Source organism: Macrotis lagotis, chromosome X (genome assembly GCF_037893015.1).
Source record: "Macrotis lagotis isolate mMagLag1 chromosome X, bilby.v1.9.chrom.fasta, whole genome shotgun sequence".
NCBI classification, from domain to species: domain Eukaryota; kingdom Metazoa; phylum Chordata; class Mammalia; order Peramelemorphia; family Peramelidae; genus Macrotis; species Macrotis lagotis.
In genome coordinates, this window is record NC_133666.1 from 425915287 (window position 1) to 425942834 (window position 27548).

The window sequence follows — 27548 nt, forward strand, 5'->3', positions numbered from 1 at the left end:
AAAAAAACTCTTTCTCCCCTGGGTTTTAGAATATTATCATTTTCTCCGTACCCCACACCCCACAAAGTAATCATTCGTTCATTATTTCTGCAAACTCACAGTTACAGAAATTCCCAAATTCCTTTATTCCTTTCTCTCTCTCTCTCTCTCTCTCTCTCTCTCTCTCTCTCTCTCTCTTTCTGTCTCTCTCGTTTCTTACTTATGCTCAATTTTGTAGCTTTTGTAGCCTTTCTGACAGGCCTTATCTTGACTCAAAGAGTCTGCACACTTTAGGAATGAACTTCTCACTACCTGGGCTCATTGGACTCGGTCTAATGCCCTGACATCCTCATTTATGGCACTGTCTCAAAGGGTAGCTAACTATACCCTTGAAACTTTACTTTACTAGGCTCAAGTCATAAATTTAATTTTTTTAAAATGTAACATAAGCACTATCAGGATTGTTTCAGTTTATCTCTGTATCCCTAACAGTAGTCAATAATGTTTAATAAATGTAAATAAATGTTCATTAAACTAAATCTAATTAGAAACAGAAAGTACTTGAATCTTAGTCTCAAGGGAGTCTGCCCCAAAGTCATCAGCCCTCCAACCAGAGACCCCTGCAATCTCATGACACACATCTTTGAGTGTGATTCCAACAAAGGCAAGAGGAATAGGAGTAGGGATGGGGCAGGAGTTATAATTTATTCCTCTACAATAGTGGTTCCTTTCTTTTGCTGAGTTATCCTTTCTCCAATGTCTGTCACTAAACGTAACTAGTATTCTCAGCCTTCAGAGGTTCCCTAACTGAAAGTGGTTCCTGTTCAGTGGTTTCCTCACTGTCCTCTATAGATAGCTTTTCCTCTTGAAATCTCTACTCCATTAGTTTCTCTAGTAGACGGTATTCATCATCTTCATCATGTATAGGGGAATTTACAGTCAGAGGAGACATGATATAGAAACTTGGCTCTTCCACTGAGCACCTAAATCACTTAATCTATCCATTATTCAGTTTCTCAGTTCTAAAATCAAAGAGTTGAATTAGATGACCTTTAAGGTAGCTTTAAGCTCTAACTACACAATCCTATGGTTTCCAGGGTCAACTCTGGAGCATCTGTGTCATTATGAATAGAGCATTCTGTTGTTGCCCTGATCAGAGTTCAAAAATCACTGTTATGTCAGAATGTCTCTTTTCTTTTGAAACTTCATACACAAACTGATTCTCTAGCTGCTACCATTATACACACTATAATACCTTCATGATACTGCTGTCTTGTTCCAATAAAAACAGGTTTCAACTCTGATTTCAATTCCATAGATGTGTACAGTGAGATAATTCAATTTAGCTTCTGTTCACATCAATGCCTTTCATTGAATTTGTAAGGTTACCCAGCTCTCTCCTCAATTGTATTTCCGTATCTAGTCTTTTTCTGGATTGTTTATTCAAACTACCACATTCATTTTATTGAGAATGATTTTGAAAAGGGAAGATATAAGAACATTTAGGAACACACTCAGATATCTTGCATATCACTTCCAGGTTAAACTTCCTAAAATATCATTTTTATCATGTCTCACCTCTTTTCAAAAATTTTCCACATCCATGAGTATGCTACCACCTCAAGTTTGAATTTTTCTGATTCACTTTCAAGGGTCTCCAAAATCTGATCCTACCTTATTTTTCTCTTTTCTCCTTCAACTTATCCATTCCATAGGAGAAAAAATAGTAGCATATGTATAGTCAAACAAAACAATTTTCCTTTGATGATGCCATCAAATTTGTCTCATTCTGTACCCTGAATACATCATCTTTCTCTGTCAGGAGGTAGGTAGCATGCTTCATCATGAATTCTCTGGACCTGTGTTTGGTCATTGAAGTTATCTTAGTTCTTAAGCCTTTCAAAGTTGTTTGTAAGAATTTTCTTATAAGGAGCAAGAAACCCATTTTGCTCATTTCTATTTCCATGCCTTTATTCACAAACCCCTTTCCTCCATAATTATATAAACCTTACTTGTCCTTCAAGGATTAGCTGGTGTCCCCTGACTCAGATTGTTTTAGGTTTCACTAATCTCCATTTCCTCACAACTCCCATAGCATTTTTTTTATTCTGTCCTATGCTATTTAAAATACAATTATTTGCCTTATTTTATTAGTTACATTATCCAATTCCTCATGTTGCCATAAAGGTGACCCTTGCCTCTGGTAGTCTATCCCTTGGGATACATATTTTGAAAGGCTCCATCAAGCTCAAAGGATTTGAATGTAGAATTAGTAAGGACTTATTTATCTGCTTAGTTTGAACAGGTTCATCAGAAGAACCTTTTTTCTTTCTATCATAACAAACTCATAGACACTATCAACTAAGGCACAGAGGTAATATGACCTTGTTAGAAGAGAGAATTCCTGGGGCTGTCTGCAATGGAGAATACCATCTGTATCCAGATAAAGAACAGTGGAGTTTGAACAAAGTTCAAGGACTATTCCCTTTCATTTAGGAAAAAAACAGATATCTTATTGTCTGATCTTGTTATCTCTTATACTTTATGTTTCTTCCTTAAGGATATGATTTCTCTCTCATCACATTCAATTTGGATCAATGTACAACATGGAAACAAAGTAAAGACTGACAAATTGCTTTCTGTGGGGGGAGGAGGGAAGTAAGATTGGGGGGAAAATGTAAAACTCAAATAAAATCTTAAATTAAAAAAAAAGAAGAGAGAATTCCAATTTGAATGAAATCAGGGGGAAAGGAGGGAGAGCAATCAGAGTTAATTGATTTGACCTGGGTCACATAGTAAGTATCTGAGGTTATTTTTGAATTCAGGTCCTCCTGACTGCAGGGCCAGTGCTCTATTCATTGCACCAACCCCCTAAATCGAAGGTCTTTGATGTGGTGAAATAGACTATTATTTATAATTACTTCATTTGTCATCCTCATAAAGTTATTTAAAATATCCTTGAATACAGGATTGTTTGAATGCTTTTTACATAACAAATAAAAAAATAATTTTATGTACCCCCCACAAACACAATATCAAGCATAGTATGAAGCATCTTTTTAGCCACTAATGAATAATAAATTATAATAAACTCGCATTTATGTGATGATTTAAAATTTGCAAAGCACTTTATAAAGTGTTATAGAATAGGTATTTTACATATTATCATCCCCATTTTACGGATGAAAATGTTGAGACTCTGACAGATGATATGATTTGTCCATCATCATAAATTAAATATAATTATAACCTACATTTATATAACAGTTAAAGGTTTATAAAATGTTTTATATAAGTCTAACAGTTCTTATTCAAGGGGATGGTTATTAATGTTCTCCATCAGTTAGGATGTATTTCCTTGAAGGAGTAGATCTGAGATATTTTCTAAATGAATGCAAGCAAGAACGGAAGAAGGTATTTGAACCTCACAATAATCCTAAGACATAGGTTCTATTTTCATTGCCATTATACATATAAGATAACTAAAGCTGAGAAAAGTTTAATGATGTGCCCAAGGTCACACTACTAAGGGTCTGAGCCATATGAACTGACTTCACTTACATGTCTAAAGCAAAATTTGAAACTAGTTTTTCCAATATATCATGCTGCCTCTCTAAAAGTAAATTAATTGCTTAATCTCTGAGATCAACTTTTTAATTCTTTTTTCATTGAAGGTTCTGCCTCTTGCACAGGGGATGAAGACTAGAGATCTACTGGTAAATATTTAACAGCTCTAAGGTGGAAAAAAATATACATGTTCTTTTAAGTTTAATATATACTATTATCATTTTCATAAATCTAGACACTCAGCAAAACAATAAATCAAGTTCTAATTTATAGAAATTACTAATTTCTGTGGTATGAATACTCACACTGAACATTTAGCAAGGTTAGAGCTGGCTCTAACACACCCTGTGGATGACTCTCTTTAACTTAGTTCATATTTGGAGTTGACACTTCTCAGTCATTTCTAAACCATGCTTCCTGAACTCTCACTCCCCACCCCACCCCCATTTTCATACAAGATTACTTCTGGGACCTTGAGCTTTGATAGTGAACTTTCACTCTATCTCATCTAGAACCAGGAAATCTAGCCCACATATATGCTCCCAAATAAAACTTTCCTTTACATATTTCCCCTATTAGAGTAAGAGTTCGCTAAAGGCAGAGATTGTCTAATTTTCTTGTTTTTTTTAAATATGCCTACAGATTAGCAAAGAGTTCAACTGACTAAAGTGCCTAATAAGTGCTTTTTAATTCATTTATTAGGAATAGTCTAAGATTAGTGAATCCACTGATTCATTCCAGAAAGAATTCAGATTTCCCAACTCTAAAGCAAGAACTATTTAATGTCACTAGACTGCTGCTTCCTGGTTTGTCTAGCATGGGATTTAATATATCTACCTGTAGATTGTAATGATTAACAATGATTCAAATAAGAACAGCAAAATTCTAGTTTTTTTAATATTTTTTTACTATTACTATTGTAATATGTTTCAGAGGTCACTTGAAAAACTCAAGGACTATCAGTTCTTGGAATTAAGATATTTCACAGTACATAAATAAGTATATTTACATATACATAATTTTATTTTCTTATACTTTTTTCTTAATTAGAGAAGATGGGAACACAAAAGAAATAGTAATTAGGACTGTCTAGTTCGCCAAAGACAAAATGAATTGTCAACATCACCCATAGAAAGATGTTAAGAAGTTAAGCACATCAGTCACACAACCAGTAGATCAGAAATGATTTGAGTTCAGGCATCTCAATTTCAGACTTCCTTCCTTCTCCACACTGCTTAAATGAGATTAAAAATTGCAAAATTGTGGTTGATGCACACAGTAGAGTAAGGATCCTCCCCTCCTCTCCTCATCAACCAATGGAATCAGGAATCCAGACCAAACAAAGAAAATATGTAACCAAGCTCTTAACTAAAAGAACAGGTAGCTATTTTGTCCCCTGGAACAAATAAGTGGCAGGGAGGTTAGTAGAAATAGGAACTGAGTACAATCACATTACTTGTGTCCCTGAAATGTCACTTAATCTCACTCTGAATCTTCATTTGAAAAATGAGAAGTCTAAGCCTTGCCCTAACTATTGCACAGGATTGTTTAGAGGAAAGTTCTCTGGAAAACTTTAGTCATTTCAGGTGAGTCTAATTCTTCATGACCCCCATTTAGAGTTATTGGGGTTTTTTGGCAAAGATTCTGGAGTGGTTTACTGTTTCCTCCTCCAGTTCATTAAATGACTTGTCTAGGGTCACATAGCTATTAAGTGTCTGAAGTTGGATTTGAACTTTGATTTGAAGCTTTACTTAATTCAGGCCTACCTGTCCTTTGCAAACATAATAATTCTGAATATTAGCTGTTTACTCTTAGAATTGGAAAGTCCCGGGATATAATCCCCTTAAACATTTACTCACTCCTAGAGTCTTTGTTCTAGCCTGGAACTATTCTTGGCTCCTTTTGTTCCTTCCTCCTACTCCAGCCTCCACACTTGTTTCTCTCCAGTCCCCCATGCCTTCAATATCTACCCACTGACCATCTGCCAAGCTGCTTTCCTGCCTTCATTCATTTAGAAAGTATCTCAGATCCCACCCCCTCAAGGAAATGTACCCCGATTTATGAAAGAGAACAATAATAACTATCTCCTTAAATAAAATCTCAAAAGATTTAGAACTGGAAAGGACCTCGGAGATTATATAATCTAGACGTAAGATTTATCTCCCAAGTGTGTATGTTCATTAGAGAATACTTTAGATAGGTTTGGCATCTAAGTCTAACCAGTTGCGAGATCCTTCAGAGAATACAATGAATATTAAAATAATTTATCAATGAAACTAATTGATTTCATCTACTATTGAGCTAAAATCAGAAAATTCCTCTCTGGGCTCAAGAATCATTCTATCTTCGAGTGTTTAGATTTTAATTTAGTTTGAAAGAGGCAATTTACAAAGTGGTACCAAGTGATGCCCCAATAGGAAATAAAAACTCCAGAGTTTCTAACATGTGAGAATGGCTCAGTAGTAGTAAAAGAGAGACAAATAATGAATGCAGAAGAAAAAGAGTAGGTGGGGGGGGGAACCCAACAAACTCAATTTTAGGCATGTTAAGTATCAGGAGAACTATCCAGGTGGAAATAGCCTTTGGGCAATTGGAAATGGTGCTTCACACTTAGAAAAGAAATCATTGCTGGAAATATAGAGTTGATAAGTATATAAAAATTGTAAGGTAGACATCCAGAGTAAACACAGCAGTAGACTCATTGAGAAAAAAAAAACAAATTTTGTTTAACAAAATTTGATACTCATATTTACTATCTTTTCACACTGTAATGAACTTGTTCATCCTCAATCAATCAGTAATCTTCAATTAATCAACCAAATGTCATTCTAGGTGCTAATAATACAAAGAAAAATAATCAAAACAATCCTGTCTCTTAAGGGTCTTGTATTCTAAAAGAGGAGACATTGACTCTTAGAATTCTTATCTTCCTTTAAGAATCAGTTTGCATGCCACTTCCTTATACTCTTGTTGTACTCCTCTGCCTCAGTTTCCCTTACAATATACATTTTACTCTAGGTGTTTAGTCAATCTTAAGTTCCTTTGGTCAGAAACTTTTATCTGTATCTTTGTCTTGTCTTTGTTCAATAGAGCATTGGGTCTGGAGTTACAAAGATTTGGGTTCAAATCTGGTCTCAGTTACTCACTAAATGTGTGACACTGGTCAAGTCCCTAATTTCCATCTGCCTCAGTTCCTTTGATTGCAAAATAAGTTAGTATATAATAGCAGTAAAATAAACTCTTGTTCCCATACCTCTTTCCCTTTTTATTTCCCTATCACAGCATTTTATTTTCCCCAGATACATGTAAAAACGATGTTCAACATTCATTTTTAAAACTTTGAGTTCCAAATTCTCTCTCTTTCTTCCTCTCCACCCCTAGCTCCATTGAGAAGTCAAGCAATTCTATATAGGCTATACCTGTGCAGTCATGCAAAACATTTCCATTACAGTCATGTGCATTGGTGTTTGTTGAATTGAAATGAATTGTTAAAATACTATTATAGTTCCAGGAAAACTACTCAGTCAGCATTGTTTATACTTGATCCTTTGACTATACTACTTTACAAAGTATACCATAATAGCATCCCATGTTTTTAAATAGTAAATTCCTAATAATGATTATAATAATAATATTGATAAGAAAGGGTACACAGAGACAGAATATGGCCCCCAAAGTCAGAAATCAATCAAAATGCATGTGAAGTGCTGGGGATATACATATATACATATATATATATATATATATATATATATATATGTAAAGGCAAGAGATATAACAACTTCTCAAAAAGTTTATTATCAAATGGGGAAGACAATAGAAAAACAACATACAAACAAGCTATATGCAGGATAAATTAGAGATAATCAAGAAAGAAAAGGTATTAAAGTATTAAATGTGACAGACAAGAAAGACTACTCATGGAAAGCACTGAGACAAAGAAAGAAAGCCTCCTTCTAAGCCAAAGGTTTTTGAAAGTTATTTTTATAAGTATATTTCAATTTAATTGGTTTCATTTATATTCCTATGGATTTTATTTTATACATTTCAAAACCTTATCAGATTCATATTGCCCTCTTCCATAAAATGGTTTATTACACTAGGCAAATTATTTAATATCTCTCTAACTGCTGTAGGGAACTCAAAGACTATAAGTGGCAGAGAAAATGCTAACCTGCGCTGGTACAGGGAATTTCCTCAAATGGGAGTTTGTTGTACCAATAAAATCCCAGGTCCATTCCCTGAAAAACCCACATGACAGAGTTATTATAATTAATTACCAATGATGATAACAAAAACAAAATAAAAACAAAACTGTCTTTGACCTTTTGTATGATCAAGACATCCTGTCTGTTTCCTCTTTTCCTACTATACTTCCTAATAAAGTCTATAACCAGTGTTTCCATTTCCTCATCACTCATTTCACTACCCCCTTCAAATGGACTTCTGTACCAACTACTCAATCCAAATTCCTGTTTACAGTTATCACTTACCTCATATTTTCCAAATCCATTTTTTCCCAGTCACCTTCATCATTTTCCAACTTTTAGCATCATTTTGCAATGTTGGCAATGCTTCCTTCTGGATATCTTGTAATTTGAAACCATACTCTTCAGGGCCACCTCTTGCCTCTTAACTACTCATTTTCTTTCTTTCCCCGCCCCCTGCATGTTTCTCAAGGTTTGGTCCTTAGCTTTCTTCTCTTTTCTCTCTATACTTCTACCTTGAGCAATTGTGTTTATTTTTATAACTACTATGACCACTTACTTGAATATTCTCTCTGTTCTCTGTCTCGATCCTTGTCCTTTCTTCTGATATCTATAATCTGGGAAACAATCTATAGTTCTACATTTAATATGCATGATATTCTGTCTCTATGCCGAATTACTCTGTTTTCCTTGAACCCACTTCAGGCATTGTCATCTCTAGACCTTTGCACAAGTTGTTCCCATTATTCCTTTCATAGTTTCTTTACTACTGAACTTCTACTCATGCTTTAAAACCTAATAAATGTTACCTTCACTATTGCTTTATAATTTGTGTACCAACTACCTAATTGCTAATCACCTTCAACCTTGAACCACACGTAACTCTTTTTTTCTCCCTAATCCTCTAAAACATTTTTCAACTACAATTTTGCAATATATTTTGGTAACATTGCATTGTCTGCCTATATTCTAATATCCATAACAGCAAGACTGTATTTTAACTAAACTTTACATTTTCTCTGGTTAGCAAATGGGTATCCACAGAAGAAAGGGTTTAGTAAATGTTTGATAAGTAACTTTTAAAGTACATAAAGAAGGGGATTTTCCTTTATAGATTTCAAGGAGGGAAACTAGAGATAGATAGATAAAGGTTTGATAATGGAGTAGGGTAAAGAAAAATTGAAAGAAAGTCAAAACTGGGGAAATTAAGAATGGGCTAATATGAGAAATTTTAAAAGAAGAGTCAAATGCTAAGTTCAGTGCTTTGTTCACAAGTTTTCAGAAGAGCTTGAAACTTTGAAAATTATCAATTCTGGTTTTTGGTATTGACTGTTCTGTATCCCTACTATGATTGGCTGACTGACATCACTTTTGGCCTTATGAAGTTAACAACTACCATATAATAACACCATCCCCAGAACTGTGAAAAGCATCTCATATAAACAGTCATAAATCATCAAATTTTTTTAGGTTTTTTCTAGGGGTTAAGTGGCTTGCCCAAGGCCACACGGCTAGGTAATTATTAAGTGTCTGAGGCCGGATTTGAACTCAGGTACTCCTGACTCCAGGGCCGATTCTCTATCCACGGTGCCACCTAGCCACCCTATCAATTATTTTTTTAATGTTTTAGAACAAATAACTTTAAAAAAAATGTTTAAGAACTAATGACTTTCTTTAAAAATGGTTAAGAACTAATGACTAAAGGACAAGTTCATCATTAATTTTTGTATTATATTCCCTTCAAGTGGAAATAATTTTCAAAAGTTTATTAAAAACCTACTAATTATAAGGCACAAACGATACAAAGACTGACATAAAATTATCCCTACCTTCAAAAGCTTAAATTCTTTTTGGGAAATAATGTATAATGGTATGAACCCCCACTATTTTTCCTTCTCTTTGGGTAAATGAATTACCTACCCACTCACTCTTTGAGCTGGCTCACTCACCCCCCCATCTATGTTCACACTGAAAGTTTTGAGTTTCCAGAAAAGGACTACTGCCACAAAATTATGCTCTTTCAAGGCCCTAGGATTAATCCTACTGTAGAGAATATTCTCTTTCTATTTTTCATTATAGCTACCATCAGTGTTCTTCTATTCACACAAAACCACAGCCATTCCCAGTGATGACTCCATTAGATCTTAAACAAACCAACTTAACAATAAGAAAAATAATCAATAAATAACAGGCACTCAACAAAAGTAAATGCAAGAATAATCAATATCATTGTCTTTACATAAACCTGAGGCACAGTTTATAAAGAAAGAACTCAGGATCTATAGAATAATGAACATACACCTGCCTAAACCTGGCATGTTGACACATGAGTGAGGAAAAGTCATGTGCTATTCTTATTAACTCATTTTTGGACTAGAGGCCTTGGTGTCATTAGTCTATCCCAGGAACATCTGAACATGAAATTGCTTCTCTACTAATTTCCCTATTTTCTGGTCCTCATCATTCTGCTGCTGCATATGTTATCTTTTCTTTTCATCTCTAATCCATGAAGCAATGACAAGCTCTTTTAACTAATAATCACCCTTAAAGAGACCCTTGAAAGGGTTACTTTTTTATATTGTCTAATAATTCCCTTTAAGACAGAGAATTGTAAGATTCTTTAGTCTGAATCTCAGCAAGAGACAAGACCAGCTAACTCCTTATTCACCAAGATTATATACCATCCAATTAGATCTCAGCATGTCTTTCTAATAGATATCAGGCCATTATAAAACTGTTTTTTCCCTTTCTGCTTTTCCCTTTCACATCAGAGGGAGCAACCTAGAGCAACAGGTACATCTGAAGCTTCACCTCTTTTATAATGTAGATGGGGCTGAAGAGCAATAGCTAATAGACCCTCAAGTATCTAAAAGACTTTTTTCCTCTTTCATAGCAGTGGGCAACCCAAAGCAATAGGTACATCTGAGGTTTCACCTCTTTAAACTGTAGTTATATTCACCCATCTTTCTCTATTTCTTAGAGCAGAGCTCTACATAATGAATACTTCTTGAAATGAGTCTTTGGAAGAAACTAAATAAAGTAACCCAGAGCAACAGGTACACCTGAGGCTTCACTTCTTCTAACTGCATTTTTAAATCATGGTGTGAATTTAAACTCAAAAATCTTATTCAAATGACCTCTGGGAGAAGAGGTGAGATCACAAAGTTCTCCAACCCCCACCATCAATTAACACTCAAAGTGGTCTTCTTCCAAAGACTAATTTTAAAGATTTTATTTACATTTATATCTGATATTTTAAGAAACCTGAGTTCCCTTTCAACCAAGAAATATTAACATGTGACAGATACTTCCTCATACAACTTTTCAATAGAGGAAGGAATTCTCCTTTTGAGAGAGTTTACAGAAAACAATAACTGATATTTTTATATTCACATATCTTTCCCTATAGCTTATAACAGAGTTCTGCAAAATGAATACTTGTTGAAATTAATCAGAGTCCTTGAAAGAAAAGAAGAAAGAATACTAGACTAATAGTCAAAAAATCTAGTTATAACTTTGTCAATAACTTGTATATGACTTGAGAAAAGTTACTTCATCCATCTTTGAACCTTATTTCTTCATCTATATAATGAAGTATTTGAACTAGATCATTGTTTTACTATAAGATTATATGTTTATGTAATATTGAGAATTGGTGTTTTGATGATGTTGTGGTTGGAGGAACAGTCTCAAAGCCAGAAAGATTTGCATTCAAGCTCCACCTCTGGTACATTGGCTATGTGACCCTAGGCAAGTCCTTTAAATTCAGTGCTCCAGAAGGTTCTTTAAGACTGTAAACATAGGGTAATGTGGATTTACAGAGGGTATTTCTTCATCTGGAAGTAATCTATACCAATGAAATCAAAGGTCTAGTCTCTTTGTCTAACGGTCTAATGAAGTATAGATACAAAAACGTCAATTACTTCAGTTGTAAAATGATGTAAAAAAGAAAACCATGATTAGAAATGTTGTCCTCCATGTAAGTCTTTCTTGAGTATCCCATACTCTATCTAGTATCAAGTAACTAATGTGCATGTTTAATTTTGGATTGTTATATTTAATTACATTGTAACCAAAACCAAAAGCTTAAATTTTGTTTCATATTCACATTGCCCATTCCTATTCTTGAGTCGTTTTAGGACTTCTGTGTCAAAGTACATTTTTGTAAACCAAGTATATAACCTTGCCTATCAACTTTACCTTAAATATGTCTGCACTGTTGGGGTTAAACAACCGGTGTTTTCCAGATCCCAAAATAATGGGCCCTGAAGACCTCTTTTCTCCATAAGCATAGAGAAATACTGTAGCAGTTGTGCCAGCCTTTTCAAAATCCCCAGTGACAACAGTTATCTTCCAGTCTCCTTCTGCAAAGGAAGAAAGATGTCAGTGAAAATGTGCAAGGAAATAGTCATAGTGTTTGGATAATTAAATGAGCTACTAAAGAAGTAATGGAATGGAAGGGAACTACAATTCAAAGGAAATTTGAGATTTCAAACCAGAACACTGGTTAGACTTTGCCACTGTTCATGGAAAGTCAAAAGAAAAGGCAGTACTGCCTGCTTAAAGTCTTGCAAGTAGTATGTAGTTAGTCAATGCAATGCTGCAGCATTGACTTGAAAGGAGTGGTTTTTACAGGAACAGGTAACATCCTGAACTGAATTACTGAAGAGGGAACATTCAGTCCTTAGTGGTTGACTAGAAGCATGAAGTATTGATTGATTCATCATCTAGGGATAGTTGCTAAGAATGTGTGGTGAAAAGCTATGAGATCACAGGCATTGCTGAATATCATATGATTGAAAGAGAGGATGGCAGTCTAGTCTTAGTTGTGAAAAGCCAAGATGATTATTACATCCATTTGATAGATAGTGAAGAGGATATTGGAGAAATAGCAAACCAAGAGAGGTTCTAGGGAGAATTCTATAGTTTCTGTAGTTTTTCCAAAGGGATTGACATCATTGTCCAGTGAAGGGACAAAATACTGGATGATTAAAGAGAAAAGACAAGGTGGGGGTGGGAGGTGGGGGTGGTATAGCATGGAAGTACAGAAAAATTTGAGAAAGAAAAAGATAATATATCATGGAAATAGAATAAATAATCAAGCTTCCTACAGAGATGATACTGGGAGCATATAAAGGTTGAGACAAACAGAGCATAACAGAAAACATTTTTTTTTAAGATCCAATAGTTGTTCTCTGATTGGTTTCACTGAAAAGATAAATTGAACTAGTAATCATTTTATCATCATTCTCCAATATTCCTTAAAAAGCTAACCTATCTAGAACACAGCAGTGAAGCCCTTTCACAAGAGGCCTGAACCTTTACTTAACTATCTGACTTAGGGAAGGAAAAGTTCCTTCAGGGCCTTGAAGCTCTTAAAATCCCCATTCATCACAATTTTTTTCTCAGGAGAATTTTACTTTCTTAAAAAATTGCCATAGTTATAAGCAACATATATGCATGGACTCAGAAAGATATTCTACATGGCCAAAGTCTAGAGAAACTTCTCAAATTTGTCTGAAAACTAGGCTCTTATTGACTGGTCCATTAAGCCCTTATTTTTTTTCCCTTAAATGAATTAAGCCCATTTCTATAGTTCAGTGCACATATAACATTTGTACATCTCCAATTACCGTAATAAAGCTTTCATTAAGCAAATCTCTCATAATCTTACTCTGGACCCTTAGGAGCAGACATTATTATGTTCCTGCATGAGACCATTAAAGATTATTTTCACTCAATATGGTGTGTGAGAGGACTTCAATTCATTTTATATAGAAGGAAACAATCCAATTACAAGCTGTTATCCTGTTGAGGATCAATGCCATGATCTTATTTCTCATGGAAAACTTGTCCCTGTGACTGAATGGTCCAAGTAGTCATGAAACCTGCTGGTGGATCCCTCTCCTGCCCATCCCCACATCTTGACTGTGCTGTATTCTTAAAGTCATGCTGTCATGTGAAGAAATGAATTTGGATATCAGGCTTGATCACCTGCTTGCTAGACTGGAGAAGAACAAAGAGAGAACACTCCCTTCTATATTGCTCTCCCATAATCCCTCGCTCTTAAAACAGAGAACACGATAATGTCACCATGACTTGAAGCCTTAAGGGTGGATTAACTAATGAGAGATTCTGAAACCCTATTTGTCATTTTTCACATCTTCCTGAGTATACTTTTTCTAACACTGTACCAAAAAAAATAAAAATCACTGTTCTCCCTTTGTTTTGAATATTGTGAATTCAAATATATGAAGATCACCTTAATCTGCCAGAGGAACTGATGCCTCAGCACCTAAAATACAAAATAGTAAAGGACCTTTGTAGAAAGTAATAAACTGAAACATTCTGAACCTCAATTCCAATTAAAAGCACTGCATCTCTGTGAAACACAGACAGTTTATTTTTAACTAAGCTAAAAATATTTTTACAGTTTTTTGCGTTCCTTACTTATGTGCCACAATTGTAAGGGTTCTTCCTTCAGCAGAACTTCCTTAAGAAAAAAAGGGGGAAAGATATGAATACAGGTCTTATGGCTATGAAAGTTTCCTAGTTTTATTTTTGTAACTGCTCTCCATATAATCCCAGCTACTGCTAAAACCTTATTCTCATCCTCCATGCCCTTTTTAGAAAATAAGTTATATTGGTTAAAGTCTTTTAATGTAGGAGGGAAAATTGAGGTCAGGCACAATTGAAAGGTGAATAAGGTCAGATCATTAAGTTTTAGTGTTCAGAAACACATACACACTACACACACACACACACACACACACACACACACATACACACAAACATACACAAAATAAATTACACAAGACAGATTTGGTAATTTACCTTAAACAGAACAAAGCCATTAAGACTTCCTTTTTCACCATTCACAATTTTTCATTTTTAAACTATAATTGATACTGTAAAAATTGCTTCCCTCTGAGAAATTTGGGAAATTCCAATTGTTTCTTGCATGCTACACTTTAAAAGTTTCTCTTTTTTTCTTTTACTTAATTAAAAAAAAGGTCTGAATGTGGGTTCTGGACAGTGAGTCTGACAAGGACAACCTGTTTGATACTGGAACAAAACAGGAAGTCATTCAACAATTATAACAAAAGAAGGTTTACTTAACTTATAACAGAAAGATATTCCACAAGGATTGGTCCTGAGGCTATCTCTAATTGATTTTGCTAGGTAAAACTCCCAGACCTGAGTTGTCCATCATTATCCACTAATTAAGCAACAAAGGCATTCTGGATCTCTTTTTTTCCTCAGGAGACCCAAGAAGTAATACAAACAACTAAGTTTTACTCCCCTGAGCAATCAATCATTGAGGATGGTTTCAATACCTTAAGGAAAAATTAACCTAACTGCCCAAGGATGAGAATATTACTCCTACCATACTCTGTAGTCATATAGAGATTCATTTGTACATTCCCTAGGTTGTTTTTTTAACCTCTCTATGGACTCTATAGATAACAGTACTGAAAATTTAACAGACCTAGATAGAGGATTTATTTCAGTCAGTTAATAAAATTTAGTTTGCCATTTCAATATAAGTTCATTAATTCCTTCAATAAATACATAAAGCATCAATATATCCAACCCTTTGTGCTAATTCCCTAAAGGTAATGTTTTGTCTTTTTTCTTGTATTGTTCAACAGAATATATAAACAGTTTAATGGAAACATACAGATTGACAATAAGTAATGGATAAGAATATGGAAATGGCATTTATCTTCAGGGCAATGACATTAAAGTATTTTTCAAAGATGTATGTTCTCCAAAAATATTCTCCAGTGTGATGGTATGATGGTGACACTATTTGATATTTAAAAAACAAGGCTTTCCTATTGATGGAGTTCTCCAAAATGCCTTCTCAAATAAAATTGAATAAGTTGCACACCAGAAAAAGCCTACTTTAGGAATGGAAAAAATGTCTTTACAATCCTTTTGACTAAATAAAGTAAATGAAGAACACAAAATGCTCAGTGATGATATGGAATTGCTCAGATATTCCAACATACATGAGTCTTGAAAAGTCACTAGAATAGAATTATATTTGAGAAATAATAGTGTACTCTCAATGACTGGTCACTGTTATAAAAGCTCATCTCTATACCAGCACTCTAGGTGGTACTATATGTTTGAAAATTCTGGAATATCACTAGCGGAGAACTAAAATTTCATAGAGCCCTAAAGGACAATTAAAAGATACATTGTGAACAAGAGTCAAAAGCAGCATGTTATCAACAAAACCCCACCTTGAAGAAAGGTAAAAGACATAATTGGTTAGTAGAAGAGCTAGAACTAGAACCCAAATCTCCTTATTCCTGATTCAGTCCTTTTTCCAATGTGTCACATAGGTCATGTCTCTTATCTATCTAACCAAAATTCATAATTCCATGCAATAGAATTATTATTAGTCAATAAATAAGTGTTTGAACATATCCATGCTTGTCAGCTGTTTCATAGCAAATCTCTCACCTTTCTGGATTTCAGTTCTCCATCTGTCAAATGAAGGAGTTGCAGAAGATGATCTTTAATAACCTTTCCAAGATTTGCAATAAACATAAATCTACTCCACAAGGACAAGAACAATATTAGGTATATATTGATAGAAGAAGCTGTGTGTGTTTTACTCTCTGCCTCAAAAATATACTTCTGAAACTTAGAAACAACTGCATCTAGATACACATTTAGTTTCTTGGGCCCCAGGCAAGTAGCCACTGAATATTTAGCAAGCTTCAGTGAAGATGGCATACAAATTAACCTCTTACCACGCACTTGTTTGTTAGGCACACTGAGAAAGAATATGAGGTCTTGTCATACCTGGCTGCCTTGAGTCATTACAAAATATGGCAAGAATCAGGGCACATCCATACTTGCCCTAAAGAGACACTAAATGGGAAACTTAAGTGAGCTGTGCTGAAATACATACAGCAAGACATAACAAGGTAGAATAAGAGAACTTGGAATAAATACTTAGTTTACTATGTGTAAAGGACAGTCTCTCTGAGCTTTAGCTTTCTTGTTTTTCTAGTTTTTATATTCCTACAGGGAGCTAATAATGTACTAACTGAATTAAGTTTTAATGTTTACAAAATACTTAGGACCCCTTGGAGGGAGGCTTCATGTATGTGTCTACAAAAGAAAAATAAGACATTTATTGGAGGTGACTCAGTTCAAACATATCACTGCCACTCAGACAATTTGAAGAGCACGTTAATGGGGAACCAGGGCCACCATGTGGTATATGCATTTTTTCCAAAGGACTATACACAATTATTCCCACTGATATTATTAGCCCAAAGAAAATGATCAGTTGGAGTTTCCTAGGTTTTTAAAGGAATGCACATAAAATTGGATGGGATGTTCCAAACACATTATAAAAACTGTAAAACCATCAGCATGCATAGACATTTATAGCGTATTCAAAATGATATTTAGTACTAAATCCATGTGCCCTTCAACTCAAATATATAATTCATTAAGTAACTGCATGTGCAAAGCTCTATGCTAGATATTGGTACATAGGCAATGCTTAGCTAAGCCCTTTCTTCATTGAGTTTCTATATTCTTGTTGAAAGATTTTATATGTACACAATAACTGCAATACAAAATAATAAGTATGTCACAAATGTTCAGGTAATATTTTATAGGAGACTCTTACAGGTAAGAAGTCCATCACAACTAGGAGACAATAAAGAAGACTTCAAGGAGAAGGGGCTTGGATGGGTAAGAATTCAGCAGGCAGAACAAGATGGAATAAGAAACAAAAGTACAGATTGATTAAACTTTGTATGTTTGGGGGAAGTAAGTTGATCCCAAACATAGCAAAAAAATAGTCTATATAGAAACCTATAATATGAGATGTTTGGAAACACAGGAAATTGTCAAGTTATAAAATGCTTCCAATATCAAGTAAAAGAGTTTGGACTTTACTTGTCCCCCCAAGAACAAGCCAACAGTCTTCTGGTGCAACTCTACAAAAGACAACTGAATCATCATCAGTTCTAATCTTGACATTTGAAGTGTCTTTTTTTGAAGCACTCTATAAACGTTTTCCTCTTCCAAGACATAAATGTAATTTGTTCTCTCTTGCACATTAAGAAACAGAAAAACTATGTGAATCAATCAGCATAGGACTGTTATCAAGACATAAATTAGAAACAGTCTTGCCTCTGAGGATAAAAGGGCTTAACTGCAACTCTGTTTTCTCCAATGACATTCAAACTGTGGAAAGTACAGTGTGAAACCACCGCTAAAAATGAATTCACTATGTATTTGATATTGTTCATAATGTATAGCCTATGTTGTCTCCCATGCTTCTCTCCCATCTGAACTGCCACATGAAGTAGTCAAGAACCCCAAACTTCAGTAAAAGAGGAAAACAAATACCTATTTCAACTTTTTTACCCCAGAGTACTCATGGAATGAATGTTTGCTGTACTCAATTCCACTGGACCTGGAATTTCTTATGTCTTATACTCTTATAGATTCATGTTAGGTCAAAGAAAAAAAAATGTTTTTACCTGAAATGAATTCTAGATATTTTTAGTGTGTGAGGGAGACTTTCTGTTGACCATAACCTCTGCTTAAAGATAAAGTTTATATGTTGACTATGTTCAAGAAAGGAATCATGTATAAACATTAAACCTGAACTGTTGCTGATTGCAACAGAAAAATAGGATACAAATTACTAGAAAGCAGGCAAGAGTTTTTGACTTTCTTGGGGGGATTGAGGGGGGGAGTTAGTTGTATTCTTAGCACAATGCTTTACGTATTATATCTATTTAATAAGTACTTGTTGGTGAATGAAAGATTAGCGTTTAACTTGTAAACTTGCATAACTGTAATGAAACATTAGAATGGAATGCAAACTAATAAACTCAAGAACTTTGTCTTATCCCATGAGGTCCAGTAAATTGAATACTCTTAGAAGGTACTCAGTGTTTATTGAACAATTTAATGAACTCAAATTAGACAGGGTAGGTAAACAGGATATGAAAACAAGATGGGAAAGATTGTTATAGATTAGAAAGCAGAAATAGAAAATAGAATTAGAAAATTCATGTTTATCTGTAAACTTTTTTGAAGCATAAACCTATAGATTTAGAGTTGGAGAGAGGAGACTGAGGCCCAGAGAGGTTAAATGATTTGAGCAAGGGCATACAAATAGAAACTAATAGAACTAAGTCTTACACTCAAGTCCTCTAGATTTCAAATCAGGCTGCCCCACCAACTCTCTTTTTGTCAGGATAAGGCCTGTCTGAAAAGATGAAAAAGTACAAGCTGATGAGCATAAGTCAAGAGGGAGATAGACAGAGAGGGGAGGAGAAACAGAGGGGGGGGAGAGACACTGAATTGAAATCTAGAGGACCTGAGTTTGCATTTTAATCTGTATTTGGATGCTATCTATCAATTTCATTTGTTTATACTATATGCTCAGAGATGTTCATATGTACCTCAGGTAATATGCCAGAACCACAAATTCTTTATTTTGGGATATAGGAAGAGGAGGAATTCAGGGAACTGGAGATGTTTGTTTGTTCTCTTTTTCTTTTTTTTTGCTGAACAAACCATAGTACCAACACTTTCATTCTTTGCAGCTGATAGATATATACAATAAAGACAAGAAGTAAGACTAAGTGGATGAAATATGAATAATATTGTTTCCTTAGCTTACCCTTTGATTAGTCTCAAATTTATTTGCTTATTAAACCAAACAGAATCGATCATTCATTCTTTCCATTGAGATGAGAGGAAATTGCAAGGAAATTGCAACCTATCCATACCTTCTCAACATGAACGCTTCCAAAAATTCCCCTTAGAGCAACCAGGACTTTTCATTTTGGTCTCTTTAACATCACATTAGCACGCAGAAACATGCAGGCTGTCTGTTCTATACTTGTGCTATTCTGAGGAGACTTTGGAATATAATGATGTTTTTCATATAGAATCATCAGAGGACTATTGGTTTTTAAAAAGATGGGGAATTGTTTCAGGGAGAAGCTTGACGTCTTGGAAAGTGTTATGGATTTGGAGTCAAGATGGTGATGTGAAGGCAGGAATTCCCAGAAACTCACCCCCTCCCAAATTCCAAAAGCTTAGCCAAAATTTAGAGGGGCAGAACCCACCATAGAAAGACTGAGTGATATAATTTCCCAATCCCAGACAATTTAGTACTTCTGCTGGAAAGGTCTGTTTCACCCAGACCAGGGGTTAGAATAAGCCACAGCCACTGGGGTGGCTAGGTGGCACAGTGGATAGAGCGCTGCCCCTGGAGTCAGGAGGACCTGAGTTCAAATCCAGCCTCATACACTTAATAAATACCTAGCAGTGTGGCCTTGGGCAAGCCACTTAGCCCCATTTGCCTTGCAAAAAAAAAGCCACAACCAAAGCTGGGCAGAGTGCCTAGATCCCTGGGATGCCTAGGTCCATGGCAGAGGGGCCGGTCTCCAGACCTCCTGGCCAGGATCACTGGGAACATCTTGAAGGCATGGTGAGAGAACTCTGCTGCACTAGAGTGAGTGCAGAGTGAACACTGACCTCAGAACAGTCCTGCAGTGAGAACCTGTAGTGGGATTTGGCAGAGCCACCCAGTCCATCCAGAACTGTCAGCCCAGAGATGGTAAGGGAGTCAGGGGACATAGCTGTTTGCCCACATTCAAATTCATGTTGTAGTTTGGGCTCAGAGCCTCTCATAAGACCTTGGAGGAATTAAGGTCCCTGTAGGTTGTTCCCAATCCCCCACCCACCCAAAGCCTTGGAAGTGCAGTAAATCAATCATAGGCTGAGGAAATGAGCAAACAAAAGAAAAAGAAGAATATGACAACAGAAAATTACTTTGGTCCTGTGAAAGATTCAGAAGATGGCAAAATCGAAGCTTCTGTATCCAAAACTTCCATAAGAAATAGAAAATGGGCTCAGGGTATGGATGAGCTCAAAAAAAAGAATTTGAAAAGAAATTAAGGGAGGTAGAGGAAAAATTGGTAGGAGAAATGAGAGCAATGCAGATAAATCATGAAAACCAAATCAGCAGCTTGGTGACAGAAATACAGAAAACTACTGAAGAAAATAACATGTTAAAGACCAGTTTAAGCCAAACAGAAAAAGCAACACAAAAGATAAATGAGGAGAAGAATGTCTTAAAGAGTAGCATTGACCAGCTGGAAAAGGAGATAAAAAAGCTTTCTGAATAAATTAACTCCTTCAAATGCAGAATGGAACTATAGGAAGCTGAAAATTTTACAAGAACTCAGGAAGAAATAAAACTATTCCAAAAAATAGAAGAAAATGTGAAATATCTCATTGGGAAAACAACCAAACTCAAAAACAGATCCAGGAGAGATAATTTAAAAATTATTGGAATAACTCAACGTCAAGACCAGGAAAAGAGCTTAGACTTCATTTTTCAAGAAATAATATAGCAAATTGCCCTGACATCCTTGAAGCAGAGGATAAAATATAAATTGAGGGAATTCATCAATTACCTCCTGAAAAAGATCTCAAAAGAAAAACTTCCAGGAATATTATAACCAAATTTCAAAACTCCGAAGTCAAAGAGAAAATATAAAAAGCTGCCAGAAACAAACAATTCAACTACTGCTGCTCTGTAGTCAGGATTACACAGGATCTGGCAGTTATCTACATTATGGGCTCAAATGCTTGTAATATGATATTCCAGAAGGTAAAAATCTTGGTTTACAGCTGGGAATCAACTACTGAGAAAAACTGAACATCCTCTTTCAGGGGAAAAGATGGACTTTCAATGAACCAGGGGACTTTCAAATTTTCCTATTGAGACAATCAGAGCTGAACCAAAAGTTTGATTTCCAAGTACAAGACTCAGGTGAAGCATAGAGAGAGTGAACAAGAAAGACTAATTATGAGGAACTTAATTATGTGGAACTGTTTGCATTCCTGCATGGGAAGAAGATACTGATAATTCACATGAACTTTCTCATTTATAAGAGCAGTTAGAAGGAGCATATACATACAAAGCACAAGAAGGAGCTGAATATAATGGTATAATATAGTAAAAAGATGGAGTCAATGAGTAATAAAAGAAAGTACTGAGAGGAAGAGAAAGGAGAGGAAGAAGGGGCTAAGATTTTTCATATGAGAGTCAAGAAAAAGCTTTTTCATTGGAGTGGAATGGGGAAGGTGAAGGGGGAAGAGTGAGTCTTCATTCTCATCAGAAATGAATCAGAAAGGAAATAACATACACACTTAATAGGGCATAGAAATCTATCTTACCCTAGAGAAAAATGAGAGGAAAGGGATGGGATAAGGGGGAATGGGGGGAGAGAAGAGGGGAGTAGGTGATAGAAGAGAAGGAAGATCATGGGAGAGGGTACTCAGATATAACACACTTTTGAACAGGGACAGGGTGAAAGGAGAGAGAGAGAATAGAATAAATTAGAGTCGGAAGGAACATAGTAGAGGGAAATACAGCTAGTAATAACAACTTTGGGAAAATATTGAAGTAACTTCTTTGGAGCACTTATGATAAAGAAGGGAACTCATTCCAGAGACAGAGCCAATGGAATCTGAATGCAGACTGAAATACATTTTTTTCTCTCTCACTATTCTTGAGATTTCCCCTCCTTGGGGGGGGGGTATGTTTACTATCACAACAAGATTATGGTAATAATATAAAATAAATAAACCAAAAAAATGGGGGAAGAAAGTGTTATGCAGATTCACAAATACTGTCTGGCCTATTCTCTTCCTCCTATTTAATTCTGGGACTGGAACACTAACTATCTGCAGGATCTATCAAGATAATTGTACAAGGCAGTTGTTTTTTTTGGGTTGGGGGGCAGGCGGAACCAAGATGGCAACAGGAGCACCTCTCTTAGGTTCTCTCTCTCAAAACTCATATTAAAAAGGACTCTTAATGAAACTTTTGAGAGTCAGAACCCACAGAGGGATCCAGTGAGTCAATTCTCCATCCCAAGGTAACCTGGAAAACAGTGGAAAGGCTTGGGTCTATGTGGTTAGAGGGGTGGCCCACCAAAGTGAAGGAACTTCAGCCTCCCAGAGGCAGCCCCAGGCACCTGGGAGCCTGGCTCTCAGCAGTAGGGGCAGTTTCCTGATATACACCCCAGGGCTCACTGGGCATAACTTGGAAGATCAGCAGGGGAACCTCTACCAGAGTGGACTGTGAAACCCTGCCCTCAGGGCACTTAGTGAGCAGCATGGCCTGGGCAGCTTAAATCCAGGAAATGGAAGCAGGCAGAGCTGGTAAGCAGGAGCCCCCAGGCAACTGAACCTTGAGTGCTCCACCTACCAAGGGTAGGGGAGTGAAGAGAGACTTCCAAGAATTATCCTCTGTAGCTAGAACAGGACTCTGGGGCTCTGACCACATTCAGATCCTGATCACAGTCTAGGCACCACATTGAACAGCAGGACCCCCCATATGTCAGCCCCATGGCAGAGGGGTACACTTGTGGTCATTCACAAACCAGGAGGGAAGACAGAACTTCACACACTGAGATCCTTGTGGGGGGGGGGGGGAGTATCTCAATAATACTCAAAAGCTCAGGAAGCACCGCAAGACCAGGCACAGGCTGGGGAAATGAGTAAATAGAGAAAAAAGAGGAACACCATTGAGAAATACATTGTCTATGATCCCAAAAAGGATTAAAATACTCAGTCTAAAGATGAGGAAGTACAAGCTCCTGCATCTAAAGACTGCAAGAAAAACGGAAAATGGGCTCAGGCTATGACAGAGCTCAAAAAAGATTTTGAAAATCAAGGGAGGTTGGGGACGGCTAGGTGGCACAGTGGATAGAGCACCGGCCCTGGAACCAGGAGTACCTGAGTTCAAATCTGACCTCAGACATTTAGCTGTGTGGCCTTGGGCAAGCCACTTAACCCCATTGCCTTGCAAAAACCTAAAAAAAATCAAGGAAGGGAGATAGAAAGAAAAATTGGGAAATGAGAGATGCAGATCCAAAAGAATGCTGAAGAAAATAACATGTTAAAAACCAGCATAGGTCAAATGGATATAAACAGTTCAAAAAAGTTATTGAGGAGCTGAATACTTTAAAAAGCAGAATTGGCCAGATGGAAAAAGAAACAAGAAAGCTCTCTGAGGAAAACAAATCTGTCAGATGTAGAATGGAGCTAAAGGAAGCTGATGGCTTTATGAGAAGTCAAGATACAGTAGTTCAAAACCAAAAGAATGAAAAATTAGAAGAAAATGTGAAACATCGCATTGAAATAAAACAACTGATCTGGAAAAAAAAGATTCAGGATAGATAATTTAAAAATTATTGGGATACCTGAAAGTTATGATCAGGAAAAGAGCCTTGATATCATTTTTAAAGAATTCCTACAGGAAAATTGCCCAGATATCCTAGAAGCAGAGGGCAAAATAGAAATGGAGAGAATCTACCAATCTCCCCAAGATGAGATCTTAAAAACTCCCCCAGGAATATTATAGACAAGTTCCAGAACTCCCAAGTCAAAGAGAAAATATTACAAGCAGTCAGAAGGACACAATTCAAATATCATAGAGCTCCAGCCAGAATCACACAGGACTTAGCCACAACTATATTAAAGGCTCATAGGTCTTGGAATATAATATTCCATAAGGTAAAGGAGCTCAGAATGCAACTGAGAATCAACTACCCAGCAAAACTGAATGTCCTCTTCCAGGGAAAAAGATGGACATTCAATGAACCAGGGGAATTTCAAATGTACCTGTTAAAATGGCTAGAGCCAAACAGAAAGTTTGATACAGGACTCAGGTGAAACATAGAGTGTGGAGGAGAAGGGTAAAATATGAGGGACTTAATGATGATGAACTACATGTATTCCTGCATAGAAAAATGATACTGATAATACTCATATGAAACTTCTCATTTAATAGAGAGGGTAGAAGGAGCTTTTATAAATGAAACACATGAGAGAGCTGAATTTGAAGATGTGATATATTGTAAAAAATGGAGTCAATGGCTAAAAGGGAAATGTACTGGGAGTAAGAGAAAGGAAAGGTAGAATAGGTTAAGATATTTCATGTAATAAGATTTTTTTTATTACAATGAGCTATTGCAATGATATGGAAGGGGAGAAGGTGATGGGGAATGAGGGAACCTTCACTCTCATCATAGGTGGCTCAGAGAGGAAACAACACATATACTCAATGGGTTATAGACACCTAGAGTAAGAAGGAGAGTAGGGGGACAGGGGGGAGGGGGGATGTAAGTGATGGAGGAGAGAGTGGACTGTGGGGAAGAGTGGTTAGATATAACACATTTTCTTTTTTACTTCTTGCAAGAGACTGGAATTGGATGGCCTGTCCGGGACCACAGGACTGAGTGGTTGCTGGGTCTTAGGGGGGGTATGGGCTCAGGGCCTCTTGGCCCCAGGGCTGGTGATCAGTCCACTGCACCACTCAGCTACCCTATAGCACATTTAAGAAGAGGGACAGAGTGAAACAAGAGAGGAAAATATAGTATATGGTAGTGGGGAAGTACAAATGGAGGGAGTTGCAATCAGTAATGGCAACAGTGGAAAAATATGGAAGTAGCTTTTATGATAGACTTATCATAAAGAATGTGATCCACCCACGACAGAGCTGGTGGTGTTGGAACACAGTCTGAATGACATTTATTATTATTATTATTATTATTATTATTATTATTATTATTATTATTATTATTATTATTATTATTATTATTATTATTATTAAAATTATTATTATGGGGGAGGGGGTTTACAGGGCAAATAGGGTTGGGTGGCTTGCCTGGGGCTGCACATCTAGGTGAATTGTTGGGTGTCTAAGGCCAGATTTGGGCTCCAGTGCTCCTGACTTCAGGGCCAGTGTTCTGTCCACTGCGCCACCTAGCTGCCCCTATTATTATTATTATTGTTGTTGTTGTTATTGTTATTTTAATTTTAATTTTTTTTCCTTATTGCTCATGAGGGTCTATACTTTTCTGGGGGAGGGGGTATTATGTTTGCTCTTAAACAAGAATATTTTATTAAAGTATAAAAAATCATTTGTACAAAAAAATAAAAATAAACATAATTTAAAAAAAATATTTGTACAGATACTCAGTCAATGTGACTGTAATATCTATCTAACTATTGCAATAGCCTTCTGGTTGGTCTCCTTGCCCCTTGTTGGTCTCTTCCTATGCTAATGCAACATCCACTTACTCCAATAAAATCAACCTTCCTAAACCACAGATCTGATCATTTCACACATATATACCCCCCTAATTAATAAACCTCCCCAGGGAGGAGCATGAAATCCTCTCTTTAGCTTATAAAGTTTTCATAATATGACCCCTTCCTGCCTTTCCAGTCTTCTTACACTTTACTTTCCTATATGTATTCTTAGATACAGTGACATTGGCCTTCTTGACATAATGCACACATGATAGATATTATATCTCTCAACTTTTTGTCAAATGTCTTTCATTCCTAGAATGCTCTTCCTCATCATATTTGTCTCCTGGTTTCCTTCAAATCTCAATTAATATACTACTTTCTGCAAGGAAATTTTTCTGGTTTCCCTCAATACTAATAGCTCTGAGATCTCCTTCAAATCTCTCTCTCTCTCTCTCTCTCTCTCTCTCTCTCTCTCTCTCTCTCTCTCTCTCTCTCTCTCTCTTTATATATATATATATATATATATATATATATCTTCTTTGTACATCCATTGTATCTAGTATATACATTCTCCAATAGAATATGAGCTCCTAAAAGATGAACTAGTTTTTATCTTTTTGATATTCCTGGCCCAATACAATTCCTATCATACAGTATGGACTAAATAATGCTTGTGAACTTGATTTGTTGACTACCTGTTTACAATTGTTAGGATAAATAGGCATTCTTCAGGACTTGGCTTTTCTGGTATGAATTGGTGAATTGAACTCCAGAGAAATTTTGAATCTCATTTAAGATGCTCGTCTGTGTTCCAGGGCTTGATGCAATTTGAACAATGTGATCTGAAAACAGGAGCATCCAGAGGGGAGATCATCATCATATATAGGGAATTCCTCTTCCACTTAGAATATGCACCGGATGCCCTCCACAGCAGCTTCAAACACTTTTGACAAGTATACATCTCCCTGTTTTACACCATACTAAAACAGGGAGATGCCTACTTGTTACATTAATTACCAGAGAGTATTAATTATCAGAGCTCCTCAGAATTCATTACTATTCTTGTTTCTATCAAGCAATTTTATATGATCTTTACATATAAATAGGACATTTTAGAGGAAAACCTTTAAGGCAAAATTTTGTTATACTAAATTTTTTGTAGCCAATATTTGCTGACTTGAATTTAATAAGCATTTTCATCTGCATGCAAGAAGGGCATATGAAGAAAATTTACCTTCCTAAATTATGTCTAGCTTCAGTTAATGGTAATTTTTGTTTTAATTTCTGAGTACACTTGACAGAATGAAGAAGGCATGCCAAGGAATGAACAGGGCAATAGACAAAGGTAGTGTTAAAAATAAACATAAAATGCTCAAATACAGTATGGCATGATGGATAAACTGTTCTAGGAATTGGAATGACCTAGACTCAAAGCCTACCTCATACTCTGACTTACTGTGTGAATCTAGTGAACAGCTCTTTAGGATTTATCTATTAACTCTAAAATGGAATACAAGCAATGCTAATTCAGGGAATTTTCCATGTTGACAAAATTCACAAACCCTTTATCTATTCATACTAGCTACCAAAAAGATAATGTATAGATAGAAATCTAGAGTGTAGGCTATATATGAATATAAGATCTAAAGACTCTGACATTAAAATACCTACCGA

General features: G+C 35.9%; 1 protein-coding gene across 5 annotated transcripts in view; it reads right to left on the minus strand.

Moving 5' to 3' along the window:
• Positions 1-27548, minus strand: part of LOC141497715 (lipoxygenase homology domain-containing protein 1-like) — a 710463-nt gene that overhangs the window by 394544 nt on the left and 288371 nt on the right. For all 5 annotated transcript variants that reach the window (XM_074200482.1, XM_074200484.1, XM_074200481.1 and 2 more), the window contains one exon: positions 11955-12118. In XM_074200482.1, the coding sequence (XP_074056583.1) occupies positions 11955-12118 (164 nt within the window). The remainder of the gene's footprint in view (positions 1-11954; positions 12119-27548) is intronic.